Consider the following 25185-nt stretch of genomic DNA (forward strand, 5'->3'; position numbering starts at 1 on the left):
GATTTTGCAGTGTTTTTGTGAACAATAAAAAAAATTTAAAAAACGCCTATAATCTGCCAAAAAAGAAGCTCATGTATTTTTTGAGCGATGGGGGTATTTTTTCTTAGTATTTAATGTTGGTAATATATTCAGGATATAGGTAAAATGACATTACAGCCAATAGAGTTTACAATTTTTAAATTTTTTTGGGATTTTAGAGTTGCACTTCTGTTTGTCAAAAAGCAATATTTTCGTTGTTTATGAAACTTGGTTTTATTTATTAAGAGATTATATGTCAAAATGGCTAAATCTGTGTCTGTAGTGCACGTTCAAACCTTAAAACTAGGGATCGACCGATTAGCAGCAAAGCTGATATATCTGGGGCCGATCTGCACTTTTCCCTATATATTGGAATCAGCCACCAAGGTGATCATTATTGCTGATATTTCGGGAAAGTGCTGTACCGGAGTGATGCCTGCAGCTAGAGGCATCACCCCGATACCGGCGTCCATAGCCGACAGTCGGCTGTCTTGTAATGACAACCGATGTGGCTGAGAAGCCGCTTGGCTGTCATTACAAGGAGCGGGAGGGAACATCCCCACCTTCCGCGGCTCGCCCGGGTCTCCCGTCCCACCGGGAGACCCGGGCAACCATTCTGCATGGCCGCCGAAGACCCGATCAAAGCCGCATTCGGCTCTGATCGGGTCTCTATGTAAAATCCTGGAAGGGATGTCATGGCATCACTTCCGGGTACTTGGCGGCAAATTCAAAAAAATTACAGCATTTAAAACAGCCAAACTTGGCATTTTGAATGCTTTTAAGTGCAGAGGAGGGGTTTGGGGTCTTTTAGATCCCCAGATCTCTCCACAAGAGTACCTGTGTAAAAAAAAAAAAAAAATGAAAAAAAAATTTTTTTTTAAATGTCCGAAAATATTGGCAGATATCGACTGATACCGATATGCGATGACCAAAATATCGGTATCGGCAATAAAAAAAATGACATCGGTCGATCACTACTTAATACCATAAATAATAACATTATTAGATTACCTAGATTGACTGACTAAAATGTACTGGGGATTTTAGTCGACGAAAATATGACTAAAACTAAAACAATTCAGATGACTAAAATACGACTAAAAATAAAATGGCATTTTAGTCAAAAGACTATGACTAAAACTACATAGAAATTTGCTGCCAAAATTACCACTGGTCGCCGCTATTACTAATAAAAAAAAAAAAAAAAAATTTTGTAGACGCTGTAACTTTAGTGTAAACTAATCAATATACACTTATTGGGATTTTTTTTTTTACCAAAAATATGTAGCAGAATACACATTAGCCTAAGCGCCGGTTCACACTACCGCGACGCTACTTTAGGTGGCAACCTCCGAGGTCGCGGTGCGAGCAGCGCGCCGCGACCTTGGAGCGGCCGCAACGGACTTCATAACATTGAAGTCTATGGCGGTCGCCTCCTGGTCGCCCCAAAGAAGCTCCGGACCTTTTTTCTAGGTCGGAGCGACTTGTGTCGCTCCTATTAGAACGGGTCCGTAGCTTCCCTATGGGAGGCGACCTACGGCGACCTGTGAGGCGACCAGGTCGCCTCACAGGTCGCCCTAGTGTGAACCGGCACTAAATTGATTAAGACTTTTTTTATTGAATATGTTTTATAGCAGAAAGTAAAAAATATTGTGTGTTTTTTTGTTTATAGCACAAAAAAATCTAAACTGCAGAGGTGATCAAATACCATCAGAAGAAAGCTCTATGTGCTGGAAAAAAAGGACATACATTTAATTTGGGTACATGACTGCGCAATTGTCAGTTAAATTAATGCAGTGTTGTATCGCAAAAAGTGGCCTGGTCATGGGGGGGGGGGTAAACCTGCCCGGAGGTCAAAGGATAAATGGATTTCAACATTTTTTACAAATAAATATGTGAAAAGTGTAGGGTGCATTTGTATTCAGTCAATACTTTGTAGAACCGCCTTTCGCTGCAATTACAGCTGCAAATCCCTTTTTGGGTATGTCTCTACCAGCTTTGCACATCTAGAGAGTGACATTTTTTCTAAGATTGCCCTGTATTTGGCTCCATCCATCAGCTCTGACCAGCTTCCCTGTCCCTGCTGAAGAAAAAATCCCCACATTATGATGCTGCTACCACCATGTTTCACAGTTGGGATATCCCCCCACAACATGATGCTGCTACCACCATGTTTCACAGTTGGGATGGTGTGTTCAGGGTGATGTGCAGTGTTAGTTTTCCAGCCACACATAACATTTTCCTTTTAAGCCAAAAAGTTTAATTTTGGTCTCATCTAAGCAGAGCACCTTCTTCCACATGTTTGCTGTGTCCCCCACATGGCTTCTCGCAAACTGAAAACGGGACTTATTTTGGATTTCTTTCAACAATGGCTTTCTTCTTGCCACTCTTCCATAAAGGCCAGATTTGTGGAGTGCAATACTAATAGTTGTCCTGTGGACAGATTCTCCCACCTGAGCTGTGGATCTCTGCAGCTCCTCCAGAGGTACCATGGGCCTCTTGGCTGCTTCTCTGATTAATGCCCTCCTTGCCCGGCCTGTCAGTTTAGGTGGACAGCCATGTCTTGGTAGGGTTGCAGTTGTGCCATACTCTTTCCATATCCGGATTATGGATTGAACAGTGATCCATGAGATAGTCAAAGCTTGGGATATTTTTTTAAACCTAACCCTGCTTTAAACCTCTCCACAACTTTATCCCTGACCTGTCTGGTGTGTTCCTTGGCCTTCATGATGCTGTTTGTTCACTAAGGTTCTCTAACAAGCCTCTGAGGGCTTCACAGATCAGCTGTATTTATACTGAGATTAAATTACACACATGTGGACTCTAATTAGGTGACTTCTAAAGGCAATTGGTTCAGTTAGGCGGGGTATGAAAGTAAAGGGGGCTGAATACAAATGCACGCCGCACTTTTCAGATATTTATTTGTTGACAACTTTGAAAAACATTTATCATTTTCCTTCCACTTTACAATTATGTGCCACTTTGTTTTGGACTATCACAAAAAATCAATTTACCTTTTTGGTTGTAATATGACAAAATGTGGAAATTTTCAAGGGGTATGAATACTTTTTCAAGGCACTGCAATTCATTGTTCTTTAACCACTTGCTGACCAGTCACGTTGACTGTACTGCGGCAAAGTGGTTCGTTATCGTCTGGCGACGTAGACCTACGTCACCAGACACTCCCCTCTCTCGGCGGCATGTGCTGCCGGAGGCTCGCTCCCTCTGTATTCAGTCACAGCGGGAGTCGGGCCAGGGGAGGAGGGGCGGTGATCACCGCTGCTCTTCCCCGATCGTCGGGGATCTAGTGTGGAAATCCGCCCGCTTGTGTAAACAAAGCGGACGGATCTCCTAAGTGACAGACAGGGTCAGATTGCAGGGTTCAGCATAGCTGAACCTGCGATCTGTTCCTGTGTCACTCAGTCACCTCCCCCCCCCACACGTCAGTAAGCACCAGGCATACATTAACCCCTCCCTCTCCAATAAAAATTAACCCCTTCCCTACCAGTGTCATTTTTACAGTAACAGTGCATATGTATAGCGCTGATTACTGTAGTGATGTCACTGGCAACCCCAAAAGTGTCAAAAATGTCAGTCAAAGGTCCGATCTGTCTGCCGCAATGTCGCAGTCCCGCAAAAAAAAAAAAAAAAAATCGCAGATCGCCGCCATTACTCGTTAAAAAAAAAAAAACCACCAAAAATGACAGAAAGCTTTCCCTTAGTTAGTAAATGCAATAACTTTTGCGCAAACCAATTAAAATACGCTTATTGCGATTTCTTTTACCAAAAATATGTAGCAGAAAACAAATTGGCCTAAAATGTTAAAAAATTTAGATTTTTATATTTTTTTGGGGGGGAATTTCATATAAAAAATGTGAAAAATATTGTTATTTTTTCAAATTGTCGCTCATTTTTTGTTTATAGCGCAAAAGGTAAAAAATCGTACAGGTGATCAAATACCACCAAAAGAAAGCTCTGTTTGTGGGGAAAAAAATTACATCAATTTAATTTGGGTACAGCGTCGCACGACCGCGCAATTGTCCGTTTAACGCAGTGCTGAATCGCAAAATATGGCCTGGTCAGGAATGGGGTAAAACCTTCCGTCATAAAGCAGTTAAAAATACGCTCATTGAGAATTTTTTTGTCAAAGACATGTAGCTAAATACATTTTGGCCTAAATATATGACAAAAATTGAATATATTGGATATTTTTACTGTCAAAGTAGAAAAATATGGTTATTTTTTCAAAATTGTCGCATTTTTTAATTAATATCGCAAAAAATGAAAATCGCACAGGTGATCAAATACCACCAAAAGAAAGCTCTGTTTGTGGGAAAAAAAGGACGTAAATTTCGTTTGGGTACGGCGTTGCATGACCGCGCAATTGTCAGTTAAAGTTGCACAGTGCCGAATCGCAAAAAGTGGCCTGGACGTAAGACAGCAAAATCCTCCGGTGGTAAAGTGGTTAACAAAATGTGAACTTTGTCTTGCAGTACACGCAGCATACCAGCAGATGGCAGCCCACAAGAGCAGGCATTCCAACCAAAACCCTACAAGCCAAAATACTTTCCATGTGTGCAAGATGTGATGAATTTTGACAAATATTTGTAAATCATTGCGTTTAGGCCATCTCACAGCTTACACAACACCCCCTCTTTACAAAATACCAACAAGAAAACATAAGGAAATAATTTAACAAGCAATTTCACTGGCAGTCAGGTCAAAGCTTTGGAGTAGAAGGGATCTGGGCTCAGGTAGCATCACGGCAGCCATGTTATTGAAGCCAACCACTAAATATCCCGGGTTTATCGGTCTGTGGTTACGTTTTGGGTGAATACTTCGAAGAGGTGGAGGCTAAGCTTGTGTTTATTTCCGAAAATCAGCCCAGCAAAATTTTTCCATAAACTCTGTTTGACATTTTGGTCCTCGGATCGCTTGAGAAGCTCAAAGTTCAAGTCTGATTTGTGAAACAATCCCGAGAGATGTGTTTTGTTGGGCTGAACGCCAGCTGCAGCCCTGTAAAACCGTCTTCGCCACAGGCCGTGAAATCAAGGCATTCTCAATGAAAATAAATTGAATTTCCCCAAGTCTGCTACTTTCCATTAGGTTTTACCGTTGCAAAGCATGGCATTTCAGCTCTGGAAACCTCAAGATTGTTTGAAAACCGCAGTTTAATAATGCAGGAGAGGCTGACGGTAATATAGAAGGGAGATTATAGTGACCTTTGCATTTATTACAAGATGAAAATGGACTCACCTAACTCGATGTCTCTTATCCCCATGTAGCTCTCTAGAAGGTCATCCACTTTCTTAATCGCCTTTTCTTCGAAAGCAGTAGGCTATGAAGGAACAAGTAGAGAAATTATATTTAAAATATACATGACATAAACAATGCATAAACAGCAGAGTTAAAAGAGTGAGTTACTAGGAGTCAAGGATTCACCATTGAAGCATTTCAATGATTAATTTATTTTCTCCTCAAAGATATATGAAGCCCTGATAGACAGTAGAGCCAGGCTTCTGACCAGACGTTTAGGTAACAAAGTTTGGTCAGCTCCCTGCGCCAGCCAGGACAATGAAGAAGAAGCTAGGTGAAAAATAATTAACTTATCCATTTACTCCATCCATTCTCAACCAAAGTTCTGCAGAAACCAAAGTTTCTTCCAGAGGTTGATAGGGGTTTCATGAGCAATAAGCAATGTCTTCCTCTCAGATTAGCTAACATGGACACCAATGGTCCTCTTAGCTATCTGTAAAGTGGGCAGTCTTCCCACTAGCCACCAATGGAGGAGCATTCTTCCCACTGACCACCAATGGAGGAGCATTCTTCCTACTGACCACCAATGGAGGAGCAGTCTTCCCACTGACCACCAATGGAGGAGCAGTCTTCCCACTGACCACCAATGGAGGAGCAGTCTTCCCACTGACCACCAATGGAGGAGCAGTCTTCCCACTGACCACCAATGGAGGAGCAGTCTTCCCACTGACCACCAATGGAGGAGCAGTCTTCCCACTGGCCACCAATGGAGGAGCAGTCTTCCCACTGACCACCAATGGAGGAGCAGTCTTCCCACTGACCACCAATGTAAGGAGCATTCTTCCCACTGACCACCAATGGAGAAGCATTCTTCCCACTGACCACCAATGGAGGAGCATTCTTCCCACTGACCACAAATGGAGGAGCAGTCTTCCCACTGACCACCCACTGATAACCAATGGAGGAGCATTCTTCCCACTGACCACCAATGGAGGAGCAGTCTTCCCACTGACCACCAATGGAGGAGCATTCTTCCCACTGACCACCAATTGAGGAGCAGTCTTCCCTCTGACCACCCACCGACCACCAATTGAGGAGCAGTCTTCCCACTGACCACCCACTGACCACCAATGGAGGAGCAGTCTTCCCACTGACCACCAGTGTATTAAGGTCCCTTACTACTTACTAGTGTAATGGAGACCTTCAATGTGAGGATTTACTATTTTTTACTGTCTGCGTTTGTATTCTGACCATTTTTTATTATTTGTTTAATTTCATTATTACTGAGAAAAAAAAAAAACATGTTGGTGTTACAGCCCATTCAGACTGGCGCGACACAACTTTGTGGGGCGACCTGTGAATTATATTCATATAATTGAAGTCAATGCAAGTCGCCTCCAGGTCGCCCCAAAGTAGTACAGGACCCTTTTTCTAAGTCGGAGCAACTTGTGTCGCTCCTATTAGAACGGGTCCTGTAATACTCAATGGCAAACGACCGACCGCGACTTGTCAGGCGACCAAGTCGCCTGACAAGTCGCGCTAGTCTGAATGGACTCTTAGAGCAGCCCCTGTAAGGCCAAGTACAACACATCCCAATTTCTATTTTAGTCCTAGTATGTGTGATACATAAAATTATGAACCATATCCTAAAGTAATGGGGTCACCCAGGTCCAACATGTTTCGCCAACTCTGGGGGCTTCTTCGGGGACCATGAGTGCTGGTGACCTCTATGCAGGTTCTAGGTATAAATAACATATTGTCAATACAAAGCTATATATATTCTGCTTCTTAAACATCACATAGAAGAAACATATTAGTAAAGCATGACACCATATATGTTCATCATCTGAGTGTAGATATAGAGTCAAACACTGACCACTATTATAGAATCTGGGGCACAATCAAAAGTCAGCAATTAATGGGATGATCTGCGTCCAGCCGGGGAGTGCTCCCACTCCCGGACGACACAAAAAAGTCCTCAAACAATAGTGAAAACTGGACCGGGTAATCGTTGTCTGGTTGTCTGGTGAAACATGTTGGACCTGGGTGACCCCATTACTTTAGGATATGGTTCATAATTTTATGTATCACACATTTTCTACACTGTCTGTTTTTTGATGCATTTGCATCTGTGTTTTCTTCTTTAACAATTTTGTACACATGTATTAATAAAATTATTATATTTTAAATGGTTTCTTTATTTATCTATTTATGCCAATTAATTCCTGCCTACAAAGTCCCAGGTTGGGTGTCTCCTCTAAATACACGGTTCCCTGCGGGGCTCACTCAGGGCCTGTTGTATTGGAACACCAATACCATTTTACCTTTTTCTCATTAGTTGATATATAAATGTAGTGTGCATATCGAGCAACAATTGACCTCTTATTGCTCTATCTGACCATTTATGACCAGTTCATGATGGAAGTACCCAACAACCAAAGTCTGTGACTTTTTGCACAATAATGTTAAAGCATGCATTTAATCTTGAAGACCCCCCATGGGTTTTCTGTACTTTTCGTTTTACATTCTGTTAGCAATTTGCCCTCTAAGAGTACTTTCTTGGACATGTCGAGGTTTATACTGGCGCACGCATGCTGCAGCTCACATGTATAGCTGAAAGCTCATGTTCTCATAGATTGGCCTCACTGTACAGAGCGTACTAAAAAGATTATCTGTTGTATCTGAACTATTAGAGAAGATTGTTTTTCCTCTACAGGTACTGAACATATTGACCTGGAAACCTGCACTCAAATCTAAGAGTTCCTGCTCACCTTCACATAAATTGATCATCATTACATGTCTCTTGTTATTCTCTTTAGAGTGAGGATGGGCTAATTTGTATATAATTCAGGTGCCAATCAGGCTACTCTAAATGCCATCCTGAACTTTTATGCACATCATCAACAGATGACAGTTGATTATTTAGGTGGATTGGTAAATGAGTTGCCGGAATTATGGAGTTTTTCTGCATTTAGAATTCTGAAAAAAGATCAGGTTGATTTGGATGACTGATGTTACAGTACTGGGTCAAGTGGAGTTTTGGCCTACAGAAATTGTAATTTTGAGATCGCAATTTTCTGGTCATGCAACAAGGAACACGTGAGAGAGAGCTACATAGTTACATAGTTAGTGAGGTTGAAAAAAAGACACCAGTCCATCCAGTTCAACCTATGATGTGTGTGTGTGTGTGTTTGCTGTTAACCGTACATTGTATACCCCTGTATGTTGCGGTCTTAAAGGTGCCCATCTAATAGTTTTTTTAAACTATCGATGCTCCCTGCTGATACGACTGCTTGTGGAAGAGAATTCCATATCCTTACCGCTCTTACAGTGAAGAACCCCTTACGTACTTTAAGGTTAAACCGCCTTTCCTCTAGTTTTAGTGAGTGGCCACGTGTCTTATTGTATTCCCTTTCTCTGAATAGTTTGTTTCTTATGCTAGGGTCGCCAGTACAGTATTTGTACATTGTTATCATATCCCTCCTCAATCGTCTCTTCTCCAGAGAGAATAAGTTCAGTGCTTGCTGGAGCTCCACTCCAGATACTCAGTTCCAAATAGTTTTTCCAAATAATTTTTATTAGCTCTGAGTCAATCCACACACAACCTAACAGGAGACTTCGCTGACTACAAGTCAACCCAAATACCACATAGGCAGTGTGTGAATTGACGGTTAGTCGATCCAAGCACCGCCCTGGCTCCCCTGAAGAAGTGTATGTGTACTAAATATGAGTCAAGCCATGCACTGTACATAAGGAGCCTAGGCGCTGTTTGGATTTACTTGTAGCCAATAAAATGTGATTGAAACTGGGTATGCTTGATGACTGATACATCATTTTGGAGGTAATGTTCGGACTGTCCTGTTGATAGTAAAATTGTTTCTATCTAAACCCATTCTCACTACTAAGAATCAAATTGCAACAGTCACGGTTAAAGGTTCAGAATTAGCGGGATGTGACTTAATGGACATGCTGGACATGGTGGCGTTTGGGCCGCAGTATCTAGGAGGTGGCCAGGGGGGGCCCAGTCCTAGCACAGTGTGTTCCCTTCGGGGTTCCGGGGCTGGGGCGCCGCCCTCTGACCGCCACAGTGTTTCCTCTTTAGCTCTGTATGCTACATTTTTTCCTTTGTTTTTCCTGTTGTCTGTCACAAGTATCCCTATTATATATTGCTTGATAATTGACTGTATGTATGACTTATCAATGCAAGCTTGACTCACTGTTGTGGTGAGGATTGTTCGTATTTATTGTTACCCTGAAAATCTTTAATAAAAACTATTGAAAAGAAACTGGGTATGCTGAGTGCTGTTGACTTGTTTTTCATGTGCATGGTGTGAGCTGAGATGAGTGGACACAAGCCTAAACGTATGCACAAGTGGAATGTGAGACCTTGTGCGTACTTGCATTTATGTTGTGTAACCAGGTATGAGGAATAGCATAAATGTTCATGTTTAGGTTTCCCATTAGCCCCTTTGAGCCAACCGAACAATGTATATGGCAGCTCAGAGGTGGACCTTATATGATGGCACATATATGCATACCTATTTACAGCCAATCACAAGATCATGGAGTTCATAACCAGTTCAGTTGTCTTGCTTGCAAGCAAAGAAGGTTTTCCCTACAATGCTTTTCTCCAGGGCTGCCATCTTGAATCGAAAACCAGCGCATAGGCAGGCCCACTGCGGGGGGGGGGGGTTGTCAGGTCTATAGGAACTGGCAGAGCCCTGCAGTGTCTCTGAGCATACACCAGAGCCACAAACATACACCAACAAGCCCTGGGGCTCCACCAATTGTTCCATAGACATTCCAATGCAGACTACAAACGGACATCTCAACACACATTACACAGGCATGGTCTACTATTATCATCTTTAGGAAACCCACCCTGAGAAATGCCATGCAGCTATTGCTCTGTCAAGTTTTTTTTATTCTCTGTGTCTACACTGGGGAGATTTCTTCAGATTTCCTGTCCCGTTATGCACTCCTAAATTGAAACTGAACTCAAAAAGTTCATATCTGCTATGTTATATTGAACATCTTGAAATGTTAGTTGTGCCTATGCAAAATCTACCTTTTATCTGAAATTTCTCTTGAAAAATGGCAGAACACTTCATGGTATGTGAATGTGCCTAGGCACTTCTCACTTCCTCTGGAATTTGGAGTGAGATTTGGTGATGACACTATTGTGCTGCTCATTGTACTCCTTACTGGAGGCTCTGACACAAGGAAGCAAAACCCTGCCTCAATGCATCCCAGGCCACAGCCAGGCAGGCCTCCACAGACCGTCCACCACAGTACTATGCTGACCTCTGCTTCTTTAATTTCCTATTTCCATCTTCCGCTTTGAGGTGGCCCTTGTCTAAGACCCACCATGTTGTGGGTGGCGACTGTCTATTCCACTCGGGCTATGTGATGGATGCTACTACTTGGTTTTAGAGCCGGTTCACACTGGGGCGACTTGTCAGGCGACTTGGTCGCCTGACAAGTCGCCGTGGGTCGCCTGCCATAGATTAGCACAGGACCCGTTCTAATAGGAGCGGCACAAGTCGCTCCGACTTAGAAAAAGGGTCCTGTACTACTTTGGGGCGACCTGGAGCGACCTGCATTGACTTCACAGGTCACCCCGGCAAGTCGGGTCGCCTGTATGTGAACCGGCTCTTAAGTTTTTGTTGGCTGTTATACATGTTTACTTGTTGACTATACACACCAGTGATGTTGCTCTACACAGTGTACACCCCTGAAGAAAGAATCCCATTTCTAAAACATGTCAGTTGTTTTTCGTGTGATCAGTCCTTAGGAGACCACTATATCGCCAACAGATACTGTGGAACACCATCTCATATTGCTTGTTTCTTTCTTGATGTCGAATGATTACACCAGCCGAAACTTTTTTCATCTTTTTGATTGTCTTCATAAAGCTTTGTATTGATCTTTTTATATAAAAAAAATCTGCAGACACTGTTATTTTGTGCACTTTGGCCTTTTAAGTACCGTAGAGGTTCTCTCTTTTTTTGTGCCTCTACCAAGATGGCCACCTCCATATAGAGATACAGTGCAGAACAAGTCATGATAAGTCAGTGATGGGAAAGGTTTAGCTACAGAGAGGCCATAGGCAATACCGGTGACTAGTCCTTTTCCCTCTGCCTGCCTTTTTGGCAATACTTACAGATTTTAGTTTCTCTTTTAAAAGACTGTGGGTTTCCTTTAAATGTCATTCTTTTAAAGTATGGTTGGAATGTTCGATAATTTCCCTGGTTTTAAAACGTAATGACTTACCATTTCTTCCACAGTAGCTGGTCCTTTAGATCGTAACCGTAATGTCTCTCTTCCAGTGGAAATTTTACCATCTGTTGTCTTTCCACCTTTCGACCTTGGCTCAATCATTTCTGAAAGCATAAAAAAAATTGCAGTTTTATTTTTTTTATCTTCTAACTCAGCAAAATGTATCTTAGACTCCGAGCTCGTTAGCATCTTTATCTAAGAAGGGAAAGTAAATTAGCACTACATAGAGGGACTGAGGAAGGTGACCTGGGTACCAAACATTAATTGCTAAATATTAAACAGATAATACTTTCCTGTAAACATAGGACTCCAAAATGTTCACAATTTTACAAGATACATTTTGCCCCTGGAACAGGGAATTTAGAAGCCATTTAGTTTTTAGCGGTTGAATATATTTGGAATAGAAAGTTAACACTGTAAAATTTTAAATTTTTACGATACTTGGAGATATAAAGAATCACCTCGCCCAAAAAGATTTTTTTATTTTTGAGTAGAAGCTCATTGGGTTGAAACATATACAGTTTTGATTTCTCTTTGAAGATTTCAGCAGGGAGATTTGTGTACCGGGACCAGGTCTGCTTACCTGCCATGGCTAAAATGTGTATGGCATTATCCTTGCATGTAAAAAAAAAAAAGAAAGGGGTTGTATCTTAAGGCATGCAAAAGTGGGCATACCTTTTTTATTGCCTTGCATATGTCATAAAAATTTCATATGTTGGTACAGTGGCTCTTCCTTCAGTGGTTTGTCTTTCAATGCAGATAAATAATGGATTCCAAGCAGAAGCAATATACTGTCATTGGGTTCTTGGTGAAGGAGGGGTGCAGGCTGTTCAACATGTTGGAGATACAACAGCTTTCAGCTTAGCAGATTAACTGCAGTTCACAAATAGGACACTAGATGTCGCTAATGCTCAGTGATATGCTATGCATTTCTATGATGTGTTGTAATTTCCTGTACACTGTACTGAACTTGTTGGTTATCTCTTCCTGTTCTGTTGTTCTTATTACAATGAGGTGACATCTTTGATTTCTGTGTTATGTTCCAATAAAGAAGCCAGTTCCTGTTTACTCCACAATGTCTGATCTGAATGGACTCCGCTGCACCCCGTGATCACACTCTGCAACACAACATACACAGTAGGCTACAGAGATGACACATTGACAAGAGCAATGTATTGTCACTGGTGACTCTTGTCAACAGTTTCATCTTCAAAAACGTTCTGTAGCCTTCTGTGGATGTCGGACAGCCTGCACCCCTCAATGAAGGCACTTAGCTTCTGCTTGGGATGCATTATTTACCTAAAGTGTAAAAGAAGAAGAGTTACTATAGAGAAAGAGTTTCTTTACCAACATGTTAAATTTGAACAACCTATGTAAGGTAATAAAAAGAAGTCATGGGCCCTTTTGCATTACTTTTGGAAACATTTTCCTTAGACTTCTCTTGTTTCAGCACAGAGAGCAAGACTCATGCCTCTAGAATTGTCCCACGTTCTTCCCCCCAAATATGTGCAATGGCAGTCAGGCACACAGCAACAGTCACACCTCTGGCTAGGGGTTGCATTTTTTATAAATTAATTGCTTGGTTAGGGCATGTAGCTATGCGATACTCCATTGACAATAAGCAATAGATCGGGGAGTTCACTTCGCAGAGCAGATCTTCCAGCAGTAGCCCAACAATTGGACAGCACTGGGACACCTTCAGCAGTGTCCTAGGCCAGGCAAACACTAGTATTAATAGGATAGACATAGCAGCAGCAACAGTCACTAGGGTTCCTTTGTTTAGGTCTGTACTCACAGTGTCCCTGGATACCTCCAGTATCAGGCAGACAACTCCTCAGTGAATCTTCTAGAACAGCCCCTCAGTGAAAGCCTTCTATTAACGTAAGAGGACTTAAAAGAATACCCCCCCCCCCCAGCTCTGCCGCAGTTGAGACATCGTTGAAAACAGGTGAAACCAACTCCTGGGCTACTCGACTGCTGGGAACATCTTCCCCTGGATAAATAACAGGGCAGCTCTAGGCTTCAGACTATTTATGCTCGCTCCCAGCCACTATCTGGGCACTTTCTACCAGGGACTGGCTGAGACAACATAAATATTTAGCTGTTGATTTGCTTCATCCAGCCCACTACATTCTAGAATCCTCCAAAAGGCAGGGGAAATAAATCAAACCTGCAGCCAGTGAAACCCAGAACAGCCCAAAGCAATCACAAACTGCTCAATTAATTACGGGAGAGTCACAAGAACTAACTAACCTAACTAGCAACCTATCTAGGAGGGTGCTACAGGCATAAGACCACTGAACCAATAAATCTCACTGCTGCAATCAGTCTACAACTGGAAGATCAGTTGTGGCAGGACTGACCATAGAATAAATCAATAATATAATTAGGTGACTGATTAAAAGGTTAGTCCACCCTAAACCAATAATGATGTTTTTTTTTTACTGATGGTTTTATGTTTCTGTTGAGAACTCCTCAAGTGAGAGCTCCACCTGTACATGTACTTCATTTCATGCTATCGAAAGTACAAGTAGAACTTTTGGAACTCATTATACTGAAAGGTGGTGATGTTGCCACTGAAGTTCCCAAGTCATAAAATAAGTTGTGGCCAGCTATGCTCTACCTATAACAAAAATTTTACTTTTGGGTGGAACAACGCCCCATAACTTTAATACACAAAAATATTCTAAAATGTTTCCAATTTAAACATGGGATGTCTATGATAACAGCTGACATTCATTATAAGAAAAACAGTGAACGAGTCCACACACCTCCTAGGAGGTTTTTAAGACAAACGGCCTCACGCCAGTACCGCCAAACCTCTTTGTAATCAAGGTTCAGTTACTGATCTATCACAATTCTATTATCCTATGGTGAAGAGGGAATTACAGCTTAATCCAGACCTTTGTGACATAGCAAAGACCTGCCAAGACAACTCAATACAGGGAACTCGAGAAGCCATTGGAACGAAGCCGACATATGCATTATTTAAAACCGTATGTACCGCTTGAGGGTGCAGAACCATTACATGGTCAATTCTTTCAAAGGCCTCCGAAGAACAGGATGTTTGAGGAAGTGGGCAAAGTGCCTTTTCCAGGCTTATTTAGGCCATAATAAAACCACCCATGGAGAGAAGAATTGTCAATACGCTGCAAAGCCAAACATAACTTTCTTGTACTCAACATTCTGGGTGAATTGGTGTTCCTATTTGCAGATTGGACATAGACCTCAGGTACAGATGAAGCATGCTGATACTGGCTATGGGCTGCACAGTGGATGTTCCTAATTAATTCTTCTACGGTTTATGATGTTTATATCCTAATAAAAAGCCCCACTCTCCTACCTTTATCCATTCTCCTCAAGCTTGCCGTCCTCATCACATCCTTTTTATCCTGCAGTTTTTTAGCCATTTCACTAAGGTCATGGGTCCATCCCTAACTCCTCCTCCAGTAGGTGCCCCTTCCACCTGGGCAGCTCAGGCCTCACTTAAAAAAAAAATATGAAGTCCCCGCACCTCTCCTTGCCTGAGGTCAAGCAGCGGGTCACCACCGCCATGATACACGCCAAAATTGAGGCGGTTCTAATAGATAAAATAGAAAAGTACAGTAGACTTTGGCAACCTTGGGTTGACAATTTTCTTCCGTCCAATTTTGACACCTCCCTCCTGCTGCCCTGATATTAACCTGAGGCTTACTGGCTACTACTCCCTGTTCATTGCCCCCCCCCGGCGAACCTTCCTTCCCCCCCCCCCTTTTTTTCCTCCACCACCTCCTTACATGATTTGTTCTGGCACCAACAACACACCTGTTTGAGCCTGTCAAGAACTACAGAGTGCACCCCGCAGGCTCCCTGGTTTGGCCTGCTTTTCCTGGTTTTACTTATTGTATCCTCTGTTTTCCCCGTCTAGTTGCAATGCCATGTGGATTTTCGCACACATTTATCCCTTCTCACGTACTACTGAGCTACTGGGCTTTGTTCACCCTTGCTTCGCCTGCTGCTTGGCCGCGCCTCCCCACCTGGGCACAGAGTGTTCCCTTTATGGGGTGCCTATGGGTTGGCTACGCCGGTTGCAGAGTCCTGGCCACAGCCCCCCTGGTCGCCTCTTATCCACCTACTCCTAAGTTTGACCCATGATTATTGTAGCAATTATTTTGTTAGCGCATCTGGCTTGTACTTATCTTGTCACTCTGTTTACCAATTGTTGTTACCTGTTTACTTTGTTCTCCAATAAAATGTTTGAACCATAAAAAAAAAAAAAAATATGGCCAAAGCATTTTTGGACAACTTCTCTTGTGGATCACAGGAGTACACTACTTTTTGTCCTCCTGTGACCTAGCGCCAGCTGAAAGCAGACCATTGCCTGGGGTTGAGCCACTCCAGGCTCGAGAAGCATCCCGGCAATACTGTTGGGATCCACCCCACTGCCTGACTGACAGCTAACCCTTTCAGCATGTGGCTGAGACCTGGAGACAAGCAGGATCCAATGCATTTGTACTCCTTGAGATCTGCAGCTGCTGCGTACCTGAACAGTGGATGCATCGGATTGGAATTGTTGCTGGTATTTATTATCTCTCACATACCTCCTTCCAGCCCATTGCTTGCATCAAGGCTTAGAACTATTCAGGGGTACTGTACTACTGAGGGAGGGTGCCATCATGCTTCCACGAATCTATGTCAATAACCTGCTGGCCCCTCCCACCAGCTATCATCTGCCTGCATTGCAAACAGAATCACAGAGACCCAGTGATGACATCACTGGGTCTAAAATAAGGTATGACATGAAAATGGAAATTGGGGGGGTGGGGGACCAGGGATAGCAAAATACAAGTAGAATTCACTTGAAATTGCATGATTTCAAAGACACGTCAGTGCGACTTCAGGGGCAACTTGGCTGACATCTGTGCGACTTCATGAACAGATGACTATGCAAGTTGCGCCTTAAATGTCCAAAAGTAGTGCAGGAATTACTTTTCAAATCGCTGTTCCATTGCCGACAATAGGGTGCGACTCGTCATGCGATCTGACCCATCAAATCCCTGCTAAACAGCTTCTGGGCTGTGCAGGGATGATGCACTGAAGTGACGAACGGGGCCGATGCAGGCGCATTCTGGGACGAAGAGGACACAGAAGAGGACGCGCTGGCTTCAGCTGCCCACATCCGAGATGGCAGCGCTGGAGAAGAAATTTTCAAGGTAAGTTTTTCATCTAAAAGATAAGTGCGACCCGGGACAGTTCAGAGGCTATCCATTATGGAATTTACCAGCCCTGACTGTCCCGGGGGGATTTTTATCTAAATTTCATCTCCGAGGCCGGAACTCCGCTTTAATCCATCAACAGAGGTATCTGCTTCTTTGTGCAAGGAGGAACAGGATGAGCACTGCCAGAGCCCTACAAAATGACCTCCAGCAGACAACTGGTGTGAATGTCTCTGACCAAACAATCATAAACAGACTTCATGAGGGTGGCCTGAGGGCCCAACATCCTCTAGTGGGCCCTGTGCTCACTGCCTGGCACCATAGAACTTGTTTAGCATTTGCCATTGAATACCAGAATTGGCAGGATCTATATTGGCACCCTGTGCTTTTCACAGATGAGAGCAGGTTCACCCTGATCACATGTGACAGACATGAAAGGGTCTGGAGAAGCCGTGGAGAACATTATGCTGCCTGTAACATCGTTCAGCATGACCAGTTTAGTGGAGGGTAAGTGATGGTCTGGAGAGGTATATCCATGGAGGGATGCACAGACCTCTACAGGCTAGGCAATGGCACCCTGACCATCATTAGGTATCGGGATGACATCCTTGGACCCATTGTCCCACCCTACGCTGGTGCAGTGGGTCCTGGGTTCCTCCTGGTGCACGACAATGCCAGGCCACGTGTGGCGAGAGTATGGAGCCAGTTCCTGGAGGATGAAGGAATTGATACCATTGAATGTCCCCCACGCTCGCCTGACCTAAATTCAACAGAACACATCTGGGACATTATGTTTTGGTCTATCTGACGCCGCCAGGTTGCACCTCAGTCTGTTCAGGAGCTCAGTGATGCCCTGGTCCAGATCTGGGAGGAAAAACCCCAGGACACCATCTGTCGTCTCATTAGGAGCATGCCCCCGAAGTTGTCAGGCATGCATACAAGCATGTGGGGGCCACACAAATTACTGAGCACCATTTTGAGTTGCTGCAATGAAATTTCAGCAAAATGGATTAGCCTGCTGCATCTTAGAGCGGAAGTTCCACTTTTGGTTGGAACTCCACTTTAACCACTTCAATACTGGACACTGTCACCCCCTTCTTGCCCATACCAATTTTCATCTTTCAGCGCTCTCACACTTTGAATGACAATTACTCAGTCATGCAACGCTGTACCCAAAGATGCCTGCTGCATCTTTGATTTTCGGGGTGTCTTTGAATTCAGCCCTCTGTAGGGTGATCATTTTCATTTTCATCAAAAAATGTGGCATCCTTTCCTTCCTAACACATTGCCCAGTCTATACCAGTATAGATATCCATTGAGATCTGATGCGTTTTCAAAGTGCTCCATTCATTTTTGAGCAGTGTATATTGCAAAGGATTTCGTACAGCTGATCTGGTTTCTCCCATAGTCATACTGATAGGTTAATATTCCAAACTCTTCTCCCAAGCTGCCTCTAATGCAAGCGTGAGTGTGGTAGTAACAATAGATTGTGAGCTCCTTTGGCTCCCGGGGTTTGTTATGAATGGATCTGCGTATTCTGTACAGTTTTATGCAATTTGCTGGAGCTATTTAAAAATAAATACATAATAAGAATCAAGTCCTAAAAGATTGGCGCCATTTAAACACAACAATTATGTACTGCTGAGTTAACGCTGTTGCAGATCTGTCATTGTGAACAAAAGTACAAGTCGGATATACATTAGCAGGGAAAAGAAACTGTGCTGCCTGCATCTGCTTAGCAAATGCCAACACTGATCTAATTAAACCCATCTCATCCAGCAAATAAAAAATGTACCGCATTAGTGTAGCAGTAGAATGTTACATTGTTCCCTTGTTACTAAATTCTATTTATCAAAACATGCCCTTTCTGTTACTTGTTTAGTTTCTAAACCAGACAAATCCCCTCTATTAAATGCAAAATCACAGACTAATTGGCAGGTAAACGTCGTACTACTGTGCACCCAGAGACGCCGCGCAAGGAGCCGCTTTATTATAGACTTACAGCTCCACCTAGAGGAGGAGAGCTAAGATGCATCATCGTATTCTATCCCAAATACCACTTAAAGAGGAGTTCCGCCTGGAGAAAAAAAAAATTACTGTAGCTGCTGACTTTTAATATACAGATCAGGGGTGTCAAACTGGCGGCCCTACAGCTGTTGCGAAGCTACAAGCCCCGTCATGCCTCTGCCTGTGGGAGTCATGCTTCCAACTGTCAGCCTTGCAATGCCTCATGGGACTTGTAGTTCTGCAACAGCTGGAGGGCCACCAGTTTGACACCTGTGATTAGACACTTACCTGTCCAGGTAGCCCACGATGTCAGCACCCCAGACGATATTTTCGGATCGGCTGCCGGGTGCTGCCGCCGCCGCTAACCATCCTTTCTTAGGCTCCATGTACACGGGACGCTGGAAATGGCCGTTTAGGAGCAGTTGGGCGTTTTTTTCAGAAGCCCCTGAACCCATCAACATTTTATCTTATCTGTCCATGTACACCAGGTCGTTTACAGTCATTTGCAGGCAGTTGCGTTCAGGGACTGTTTTTAGAACGCAATTATTTGCATTCGAACGTGTGTTTCCCAGCGTTTCAAACGCGCCCGAACGCGTCCGAACATGTCTGAACGCGATGACCCGCGTTTAGCGTTCGAGTTTTTCCATTTTAAAGGGGAATAATTTTTAGGACCTCTAGGAACGCTTCTAAACGCAAACGCCCGCAAACGCTGCTAAACGCCCGCTAAACGCGGGTACAAACGCGACTGAACGGACGTTTCAAACGTCCTAAAAATTCCAGCATTCAAAGGGACTTTTAACAACGTCCCGTGTACATGGAGCCTAAGGTAAACCGGTTCCTTACTGTGCATGCGCGAAGTGCACTGCGCAATCTCATAGGCTCAGCAGCGGGGGAAGGAGAAGTTTCGGTGGATGTCGCCACTGTCTACCGGAAGTGGGGAAGGGTACCTGTCAAAAACAGGTACCCATTCCCCCTCTCCTCCTCTGAAAGGTGCCAAATGTGGCACCAGAGGGAGGGAGAAAGCAATAGAGCGGAAGTTCCACTTTTGGGTTGAACTCCACTTCAATACTGGGCACTTTCACCCCCTTCTTGCCCAGACCAATTTTCAGCTTTCAGCGCTGTCACACTTTGAATGACAATTACTCAGTCATGCAACGCTGTACCCAAATTTTTTATAATTTTTTTCCCACTAATAGAGCTTTCTTTTGGTAGTATTAAATCACCACTGGGTTTTTTATTTTTTGCGATATAAGTAAAAAAAGAGTGAAAATTTTGAAGAAAAAAAAAAGGGAATTTTTTTAGTTTCTAACAAAACTTTGCAAATAAGTAATTTTTTTTAAAATTTGGGCCAAAATTTATACTGCCACATATGTTTGGTAAATACAACCCAAATTAGTGGATATTATTTAGGGTCCTTTGCACGGGCGGTCCGGTCCGTATGTCCGTTTTTCATCCCATCCGTTTGCAGATGAAAGACTGACATAATGCATGTCAATGGGATTGCGGATGACCATCCGCTGACATCCGATTTGCTTCCTTTCCATTCAGTTCCGTTTTTTGAGATGGAAGAGAACCCGATTTTTCTTCCGTTTAAAAAACGGAACGGACGCAAAAACAGATGTCAGCGGTTTCATCCGCTGACATCCGCAATCTCATAGACATACACATGTATAGGATGATAAACGGACATACGGAATGGACACTCCAAAGTGTCCTCCGTGTCCGTTTTAAAAAAAAACGTCTGTGTGAAAGTTATCAGTCTACAAGCTATGGTGCCAATCATTGAAAATTGATCACACCTGATGTACCGACAGTCTATCTCATTTCATAAGGACCTGAAACCTCAGGACAGTACAAATACCCCCCAAATGACCCCTTTTTGGAAAGTAGACATTCCAGGATATTTAGTAAGAGGCATGGTGAGATTTTTGAAGTTGCAATTTTTTCCCACAATTTTTGGGAAAATGAAGAAATACATTTATTTATTTTGTTTACACAAAATTGTCATAATAACAATTTATTTCTCACACACAGTATATGCATACTTGCAATTACACCCCAAAATACATTCTGCTACTCCTCCTGAGTATGGTGATACCACATGTGTGAGACTTTTACACAGCCTGACCAAATACAGAGGCCCAACATGCAAGGAGCATAATATAATAAAGTATAACGTTTATTATTTTAATTTTTAAAAATGGAACCTTTAATATCACTTTTTTTTAAATATTAAACATGCTATACTTACCTGCTCTGTGCAATGGCTTTGCACAGATGCAGCCCCGATCTTCCTCATCTGGGGTTCCCCACCAGCGCTCCTGGCTCCTCTTCTCTACTCTTAGCAAGTGCCCACCGTAGAATGCCACTTCCTATTGGGGCACTTGTGCATACCCAATCCTGAGCCCCGTTGCCTGTGTCTATACTAGACACAGACAGTGAGGCTCAGCCCCATCCCCAGCTCATTCGTCATAGGATTTGATTGACAGCAGCAGGAGCCAAAGGCTCCCGCTACTATCAATTTGTCCAGTGAGGAGAAGAGAACAAAGAGAGCTATGGATCTTGGGCACAATCAGGCTCAGGTAAGTTTAAAGGGGGGCTGAGGGGGGGGATCCTGGACCTTTCAAGTAAAAAACCTTAAGGCTTTAGAGAATCACTTTAACCGTTTCCAGGTTACTTCAACTATCTCTGCTGCAGTACCAGGTGTCTCCAGGTGCTTGTCCATGCTCGTTGTCACTAGGGATGAGCTTCGGGTTCAGGTTGAGCATGGGTAATACTTACCTGATCCCCATTGTGATCCAGCCATGTGCACAAGAGTCTATAGGACTCTCCCTCCTCACTGATTGAGACAGCAGTAGCAGCCATTGGCTAATGCAGTCTTCACACCTTAGGACTGGCAAGCTGCTACATTTCTATTTTAAAGTTGTTCTAAAGTCTAAACATTTTTAATGTAATACATTCCATGCATATGGTTAAAACCCCCCACAATCTGTTCATACACCACCACCACCAGTCCCTAAACGCTTATCTTACTCCTCCCATAAATCCAGAGCGGTCTCGGCTGCAGCACTGCTCCTACAATTCCTGATCATACAGGAGAAACAGGCAGCACTGAAAGCCATAGACACCTGCTGCTGTCAGTCAAACTCCTCTGAGGATGAAATGGGAGCTGTGTGTGTCTATGGACGCACACAATAGAGAATATGGTGCAGCGCTAGATATGCAATAAGGATCAACAATAAATAAATTAAAATTGAATACAATCAATAGAACTATTAAAAAAATCCATGGAAATGAGATAAAATATGCACAGAAAGTCCCAATATGTAAGAGTTAAGTTCATTCATGTAAAAACAGCCCATAGAAAGTGCACGGTGCAATGTCCTAATCCAAAGAGTGCTCACACAATGTGAAAATCCTCCACCGGTATGGCTAGCCTCTCACCTGAAAGCTGCAATACAAACAGCATAGGTGTAACCACACACTGGCATCTGGAGACGTGCACTCGGACCAGGTACAGCCACCAAGACTCCACTAAGCAATGGATGGATTCCTTATCCCCTCGATACTCAGCAGTATATGATCCACCATATAAAGTAAAAAGAAGGCAGCACCATAGCGTAATAAAGTCTCAAAACTTTATTTATAACAGGTAAAAAGCCTCTTACTTGATGTCAGCAGACCAGGAGCATAAAACAATCGGTAATCTTTCTGGATAATGAGTGCAGGTGATTGCAGCACGGCTGGAAGCGAGTACGGCTCCGTCCTCCGACCGGACTGCTGACTGCGGGTGACGTCACAAACTCCTCCTTCCCGGACTGCTGACCCGCAGTCCGGTCGGAGGACGGAGCCGTGCTGCAATCACCTGCACTCATTATCCAGAAAGATTACCGATTGTTTTATGCTCCTGGTCTGCTGACATCAAGTAAGAGGCTTTTTACCTGTTATAAATAAAGTTTTGAGACTTTATTACGCTATGGTGCTGCCTTCTTTTTACTTTATATGGTGGATCATATACTGCTGAGTATCGAGGGGATAAGGAATCCATCCATTGCTTAGTGGAGTCTTGGTGGCTGTACCTGGTCCGAGTGCACGTCTCCAGATGCCAGTGTGTGGTTACACCTATGCTGTTTGTATTGCAGCTTTCAGGTGAGAGGCTAGCCATACCGGTGGAGGATTTTCACATTGTGTGAGCACTCTTTGTATTAGGACATTGCACCGTGCACTTTCTATGGGCTGTTTTTACATGAATGAACTTAACTCTTACATATTGGGACTTTCTGTGCATATTTTATCTCATTTCCATGGATTTTTTTTAATAGTTCTATTGATTGTATTCAATTTTAATTTATTTATTGTTGATCCTTATTGCATATCTAGCGCTGCACCATATTCTCTATTGTTTCTATTTTGGTGTTGTTTATTGTACCAAGGTGTTCAGCAGCTTTGACTTTACCTATTTATGCATGCGCCGATATATTTTTCTGGTCACTTTATGGACGCACACAACCTGGTTCTGGAACGCCCACTCATGGGCTGCCCCCTTGGCACAGGCTTGCTATGAGAGTACCAGGAGGAAGTAGGAGCGGACAGCACCAGCAGGGGACTCTAGAAGAGGTGAGGGGTAACTGCTCTGTGCAATACCATTGTATAAACACCAGGGCTTTTTTTCTCTCAGGGAATAGGTTCAGGAACTCTTCTCTTTTAAGTCACCCTTCGCCTCTGCCCCTTACCCACCTCCAAGAACCGTTCCTTGGTTCCGCCCCTTACCCATCTCCCAATACTGCCCCTTTTAGAGAATATAGACCCAAATATTATTTTGTGGTGTTAAGTATTTTGTATGGAATTTGTTAATGATAACAAGAAAGACGGTAAAATAGATCTAGCAATAATGGACACTCCAACAACAATATATCCCCACCAGCAACAATAGACTCCCAACAGCCACCATTAATAGAACCTCCAGCTGCAAGCAACAAAGACCCCTCCCTCAACAGGACATCCCTCCCAGAAACAATTGACCCCCTGCAACATAAGATTCACCCCCCAGCAACAATAGATCCCTACCAGCAGCAATAGACCCCCCCCCCCTGCAAAAATAGATCCCTTCCAGCAACAAAAGGTTTCTCAGTAGCCAGCATCAATAGACCCCTTCCTCTACAGTACCTCCCTCCCAGCAACAACTGACCCCCAGCAACATACATTATATACATACATTCAGTTGTGGAGGTGCCGGAACTGCGTTCCCGCTGAAAAAAAGCCCTGATAAACACATACGTTTTTTTTTTAAACTATAAAAAAAATATCCTTTACAAATACTTTAAAGTGGTTGTAAAGGCAATTTTTAAAAAAAAAATAACAAACATGTCTATACTTACTTGCTCTGTGCAATAGATATGCACAGAGCGGTCCTGATCCTTCTCTTCTCCTGGCTGGCGCTCTTGGCTCCTCCTCTCTTACTGGTGCCCCCAATAGGAAACTGATTCCCATGGGGGCACCCATGGGGGCTCACTCCTGAGCCCCGCTGCTACGTCTATTGACACAGACAGCGGAACTCAGCCCAGCCCCCCACTCCCTTGTCACTGAAGTTGATTGACAGGAGCCCCTAGCTCCCCCTGCTATCAATCTGCCCAATGTGGAGGGAGACAGCAGCAAGAGCTGCTCCTCTCTTATACGTTGCTGGATCGGATCGGGCTCAGGTACGAATAAGGTGTAGACGGGGGCTTGGGGGTATCTTGCAGTAAAGAAGGTTTTTTACCTTAATACATAGAATGCATTAAAGCGATTGTAAAGTCTCGTTTTTTTTTTTCTATTAAAATAACAAATGTTATACTTTCCTCCTCTGTGTAATGGTTTTGCACAGAGCAACCCGAATCCTCCTCTTCTTGGGTCCCTGGCGGGAGCACCTGGCCCCTCACTCCTGTTGAGTGCCCCCACAGCAAGCAGCTTGCTATGGGGGCACCCAAGCCAAGCTGCAGCTCCATGTGCCCATTCAGAGACGGAGCCATGGTTCGGCCCCACCTCTTCTCTCTCCTCATTGGCTAACTGAATTTGATTGACAGCAGCGGGAGCCAATGGCACCGCTGTGTCTCGGTCAATCAGGAGGGAGAGTCCTGGATGGCCGAGACATTCGTATAGAAAATACCCAATTATTCGGAATCCCGGATGTAGGTTGCCATCGCCCCAATAAAATATAGAAAGAGAAGAGCCTCCTAAATAGGTGGGACAATAAGGGCAACCATATATCCAAAAGTATCCAACTTTTGGTTATATAGTTGCCCTTATAGTCCCACCTACTCATGGACATCGCTGGAGCGAGACGGGGCTCAGGTAAGTATTAGGGGGGCTGCTGCACACAGAAGGCTTTTTATCTCAATGCATAGAATGTATTAGCAGGGCCGGTGCTACCTGTAAGGCGACCTAGGCAGCC

General features: G+C 43.6%; 1 protein-coding gene across 1 annotated transcript in view; it reads right to left on the minus strand.

Moving 5' to 3' along the window:
* Positions 1–25185, minus strand: part of GIPC2 (GIPC PDZ domain containing family member 2) — a 128562-nt gene that overhangs the window by 15607 nt on the left and 87770 nt on the right. The window contains exons 4-5 of the mRNA XM_082265330.1: positions 11548–11657; positions 5275–5356 (exon numbers count right to left, since the gene is read on the minus strand). Coding sequence (XP_082121456.1) covers positions 5275–5356; positions 11548–11657 — 192 coding nt within the window. The remainder of the gene's footprint in view (positions 1–5274; positions 5357–11547; positions 11658–25185) is intronic.

Source organism: Pelophylax lessonae (genome assembly GCF_965119305.1).
Source record: "Pelophylax lessonae genome assembly, chromosome: 8".
Classification (NCBI taxonomy): Eukaryota; Metazoa; Chordata; class Amphibia; order Anura; family Ranidae; genus Pelophylax; species Pelophylax lessonae.